Source organism: Dreissena polymorpha, chromosome 9 (genome assembly GCF_020536995.1).
Source record: "Dreissena polymorpha isolate Duluth1 chromosome 9, UMN_Dpol_1.0, whole genome shotgun sequence".
NCBI classification, from domain to species: domain Eukaryota; kingdom Metazoa; phylum Mollusca; class Bivalvia; order Myida; family Dreissenidae; genus Dreissena; species Dreissena polymorpha.
Window position 1 is genome coordinate 31,538,166 of NC_068363.1, and position 6,000 is coordinate 31,544,165.

General features: G+C 35.4%; 1 protein-coding gene across 1 annotated transcript in view; it reads left to right on the plus strand.

Moving 5' to 3' along the window:
* The window catches only part of LOC127845723 (ryncolin-2-like), a 265,737-nt gene extending 262,320 nt beyond the window's left edge, over positions 1-3,417 (plus strand). Inside the window, exons 11-12 of the mRNA XM_052376823.1 lie at positions 562-658; positions 2,685-3,417. Coding sequence (XP_052232783.1) covers positions 562-658; positions 2,685-2,857 — 270 coding nt within the window. The 3' untranslated portion in view covers positions 2,858-3,417. The remainder of the gene's footprint in view (positions 1-561; positions 659-2,684) is intronic.
* The last annotated feature ends 2,583 nt before the right edge of the window (positions 3,418-6,000 follow it).

Consider the following 6,000-nt stretch of genomic DNA (forward strand, 5'->3'; position numbering starts at 1 on the left):
TTTTCAACATATTTTGCATTATTTTTAAAATCGGGCAATGTAGTGCAATTCAATGAAAATGAATTCAACTAAAAATGTACAGAAACATACATTCTCAACCCATTTCAAAACAACTTATTTAAAAACGTGAGAACCTTTATTAGTTGTGTCACGATAAATAGCATTGGCCTATGTATCAATGCATCTCAAAAAGAGGCGGCGCACGTGATCAACGGCCGTGAAAGTACAATAGCTCACGTGTGTATGGTCAATCTTTTAACTTCCAGATAGACCATTACGGCGGATATAAAAACGGATATACGATGGTTAAACTATTAAAATTGAACTATTCAATGATGAAGTCATAATCAATAATAAAGCGAAAGTGGAAATTAAAGGTTGTTTATAAAGTGATATTGAATTTAGGAAAAACTCACTACATATACATGTTGTGGATATAATCACTTTACCATGTCATTATTCTATAATGTAGGGACTGTTCATTGCAACCTGCTGTATTCATTTACATTTTCAATTCATTTTTAGTATATGGTTTTCATTCCCGATTGGGGTGTTTTGTAGGTCTTTCAAAAGCGGTTTGATGGCAGTGAAGATTTTTATCGGAACTTTAATGACTATGAAAAGGGCTTCGGAACTGTTTACGCAGAACACTGGCTGGGTATGTAAGATTGGCTTTGAAAAATAAGTTCTGATATACGCATAGTAATTTGTGTCAACGTTTTGATGATGTTTTTAGATTGTAGGTGTTTGTTCATATATATATATGCAGGGGCGTTCCTGAGGCTATTTCAGCTATACGCACGATCGAGCAGCTGGGGTATAGGTGCGGGAGAGGGTCTCCGTCTGCTGCTGGGGAGATTTGGGGGCCTCCCCAAGCAAATTTTGGAAAATTCATCGCAGATGATGCGTTTTGGTGTTATCTTTCAGCCACGTTTTGGCAATTTTATTCATCAATTTCTTGCTTGAAAAAGACCGATAAAAGGAAATGTTTTACTAAACATGGTCAAAAGCAAATATACTTTCGATCATAATTTATTTGCTAAGTTTAAATGTCAATGCTTAAAATCAAGAAGCCTTATTGCGAGGGAGAATGGATCCGTAGTTGCATAGGTTTGCGAGGGTGTTCAACTCTATTGCTGGCGGGAGTATGGGGTCCTCCCCTAGAACGTTTTGGAAATTTCTTTGCAGAAGGTGTCATTATGTGTTGTATTTCAGGATCATTTTGGCAATGTTTATCCTCGAATTTTAGCCTGACAAAATTCAGAAAATAAATATTTACAATGAAATCTTTCCCATGTCCGTATACTTGTTGCGACTCTGTAAAAATGTAGTGCGTGTGTATTTGCTTAGACGAGTCGTCAAATCTGGTGCGACGTGACGCCAAAGATTTAGCCCGTCTTTTTTTCTGCTGAAACTGATTTTATTTGGGGTATTTGGTAAACAGAAAATTAAATTCGTTTTTAATTTAAACTGTAAAAGAAACACTCGTTGATTGAAACAACAACATGCTCACTGAGTCTTGAGCGAGCATACTAAACTTATTTAACTCGTAGATCTACAAATCGACTTACCTGAAGGGAAACGGCTGTGAACATTTTTTCCACTCATCTATCAAAAGAGCTAGCTTCTAACTATCATCTAATGAGAATGTTTCGCTGACGCTATCTTTTACAGCATCTGGATAAAACGGAGCGTTTGCTGACATTTTGAAAATTTGTGTCATGTAAACATAATCTGGTACCCGTGTCTGAATAATGGTTCCCCAAAAATTGAGGGGCAACACCACAGACACCGTCGTAGAATGAGTAAAGTCTTCACTGTGATTACTACCCCTCATCAGTGAAAAAAGACTACTTCTTGTGTTTGGAGTTAAGACTGTGTTATGTTTTGTACCCACTGTTATTTTCTAAAATGGGACGTCCTGTTTATTTACATAATTATACCCCTATACCTCATTAGCCCTCACTTTTTATTGCATTTTTCCAATTTTAAGAATTTTCTTTTTTTTTAAGTTTGAAACTGAATTATACGCAAGGGCGTACTGCCGTATGCCTAGGTACGCCCCTGATATGCAATACAATACACAATGGACACATCTTGCATATCATATTAAACATTCAACAACAGACGCATGATTGACGTTAAGTTCTTACCTGAGTTCAATGTACACAAATTATCATTTTCACTTGAGGACTTTGAGGTCATTTTTTAATTTTCTTGGAAGATATAGTGATTTACCTATGAGCTTCACAATCGTATTTGAAGCTATGAAATATAAATTTAATGATAGCTACCGTTTTAACATGCATTGTGCAGACCATTGATCTCATCATAAAATAACGATAAAGGTATTTTGTTAAAACGATTTTGAAGACATGTGTTTGAGCTACATAATCAATATATCTTTAAATATGCGAAACAATGAACAATCATACCTTTAAAATTTGGCTAGACTTCAAAATGGAGCTTAAGATAATGTATCTAAAATTGATACGACGAACAACGGACCATTACGACGGACATCCCTAACCAAAATCGTTATGCTTTAAACACTTTTATATAAGGAAATATAATAACTTTATTGTTCGATGATTTGCGTTAACATTTACAAATTAAAGTTCAATTAGTAATGTCCGGTATAAATTCTGATCCTATCAAAACGTTTGAACTGCTGTTAATTCCAGGTCTTAAATACATTTACGAGATGACATCGCTTGGTTCCTACCAACTCCGTGTGGACATTGTACGTTCGAACGGAAGCAAGGGATACGATGTGTACGGGGGCTTTAGTCTTCAGCCTGGAACGAACTACACACTAAACGTTGGGTCGCGTGTACGGTCAAATGGTCGTAAGTGATTTAATCGTTGAGTTTATTCTTGTTTCAATGACTTTGTCTTACCCAACATTTTACCTACTTAATATCCAATCATATGTCTTTTAAAATGCCAAGAATGAATACTTGTGCATAGTTACAGTTGAATGAGCAACTTTAAATTAAATACTTGACTTATATTCAAGAAGGAGAATTTAAGCTGGTATAATTGCTGTATTGACGTACGTCATTAATGAAGCACCTTTAATTAGCAATGTGGTTCTCGTTCTCGACAATCCGTCTAATAAAGATTTATTTTTTAACCAAGTCGTTTTAACATTGTTTAATTTCGCAATAATTTTATTCCCTACGCCTCGTCCGATTATATGATTAAGTTCAAACTCGAACACAACAAACCGCTTTAAAGACAATGCTCGAGCAAAATGCGGCATATATATGTTGCACACATAGTGCCCGTCCTTCTAAACGAATCACGAAACATGTCTGGTCAATCGTAATGAGAAACACAATACAAAATATATATAAACATATCAATCGGTTTAGACATTAAAACCGTAATGTAACAAGATACTTCCTTTATTTACTACAGAACCTAATTTAAAACGGTACATTGTATGTTTAAATAAGACAATTAAATGGTATAATAAGATGTGTACAGTTTTATTAGGTAGTAAAGTGTTATTATTCAAATTGGTTTATATCTTAAGAAAAGACTATGGTTTCTAAATACACTCGTGTTTCACATGTATATCAACCCGATTATCTTAACATAAATTAAATCATACCTAGATTATATCACACATTTATATGTTTTTTTTAAATTAAGTGCGCTCGATAGCACATACATGGTATAAGAGATACTTCTTTAATTAAATAAACTATATACAATCACGAAACACTTTGCAACAGTTACACATTAGATTCACATAATTATATGTTTGATATATTTACAATCGCGTCGTTTTGTTTTATCTTACAGTTAGCAACACACAATTCTCATTTAGTGATGAAATTGGGAAACCGGTCGGAAATGCCTTTAGTACGTATGATCATGACGTTGACCTTAGTGAGGGCTTAAACTGTGCAGCAACCGTGAGAGCGGGCTGGTGGTACAGTGGCTGCCATGCCTACATCAATCTGAATGGACCTTACCGACCAGGACAATGGGATAGCACTTACATGATATATGACTCTTTCAACGGTCTTGCTGCCAGCACCATGATGTTTAAAAGTGTGTCATAACAATTCATCATATTTCAATTGTGTGTATTAATCTTTTGCACCACCTAATACACCTTCTCAATACGACCACAAATTGTGCGCAATGATCTTAATGTCACAAACTATATGATGCAATGTGTCTTAAATCTATATTTTAAATAAAGACAATATGTAGTTGATACTCGTTTTGGTTTACAGTTATAATGAAATGTTGTAATGGTTCTTGTGTTATGATCTTTATATAACCGTTTAGCAGTTAAATAGTTACGAAATGCTAATGCATTCTCCTTTATTGCTTATCAATTTGAAATATGATGCTATGAGGTTAATACTTATGTGGACTTCAATATGAAATGAATGCTTCTCGATCAAGTGTGAAGTTGGAAGCTCCTTAACACCGGTTTAAACCCTCGGTGTTTTTGTATTGACCGTTCCAAGGCGGTGACCCCGGAGTTGTTCATGGTATTTGTGCTGCTGTAATGATATGCGTATTTTGTCTTGTGTATTTGTTTTGTATCTCACTGTTTTGCAACTGATTACTCGCCATATATATACAACATTGTAAAATATAGGATTTCTCTCATGTCTGAGCAGCTGTAGTTTAATTCTATGTGTATGACACCTGGCAATAAAGTTATTAACACGCTATGATACCAATTTGTGCTATTTTTAATATGGCAACATCTCGGCTTTTATGACACTGATTTCATTAAATTAAACATTTAAGACAAGTTTAATGTATATACAACTTTATTCAAGACAACCTATATGTCATATTGCTACATGATAGAACATAAGAGTACGGTAGTACGTGCGTTTGTGTAAGGATCTATCAAATGTTGAAAGGTACATTTGTACATTCCGAAAATCCAGATTAAACGTAAACTATCGTACCTGAGTATCATGTTCAATAAGCCTCATTTTCACAGAGCGACACTCATTGCATATCTACTTTTCCCTGCTGTTGCATAACATTAGGACACAATCAGTGTTTACGTTCACACCAAGTTTCTTTTAAACGTTCATGTATTGCTTCTTGTTTTTACGGACATTTGTATGCTAACTATAACAACCTACGATATATCAGAATTCAGAAGTTACCTCTATCATGTGAACATGTGTCAAGATTAATACACATAATGACTTTCTTATATATTAAATACATATTTAGAGGCGTTTTATTACTGAACGTGTCTAAAGAAACACAATACTCCTTCATACTTAAACTGTTCAAACGATTTCTCCGGCGTCTTCTCCGTCGTCGGACGGAAGATGCCGGCGGCGCCATGGCTGGCCGTCTCCGCCGTGAATATGTCGGCGATTATGGTCACGTGGCTGCCCGATGTTCCTCTGGGATGCACAAGGTGGTCGAGAGACCATCGGCACCCGCCACTAGGACTATGATATGTTGTACATAACCGGAAGCGATTTCGTTTGCGGGCACTATTACCTGAAATGTACGCCCCATGCAGTAAAATACCACCTAACATTTGAATATTAATTAGCTTAACAAGTGGAATCTGAAATGCATGCGCTGTACACATACATAGTACCACACAACGTTACAACAATAAATACATTTAAACGTTGCATCACTCATAGCATAAGATACGTATATACAATACGATATATAAGTGCATTCAACAAATACTCATCGCATTGTTTCTCTTAAATTACCGTGTGATGAAACACATTTTGAAATTCTAATATAATACAGTATAAGTCGCGAACAGATCCGAAAACAATAGCTTTAGTTCAGTGCTTTTTAACTTGTGTGTACGAATAAACCTACTCTGATCAACTGTACAATCACAGAGCAAGGTGCCTGATATTGAGTTATTTATAAATATCGCATTGACTTATCAATATCGGCCTCGCTCTGATAAAACGGGACTTATTCAATGTGCAAGTTTCGTTTTATATAAGCCTGTTGACTCTGCACGGA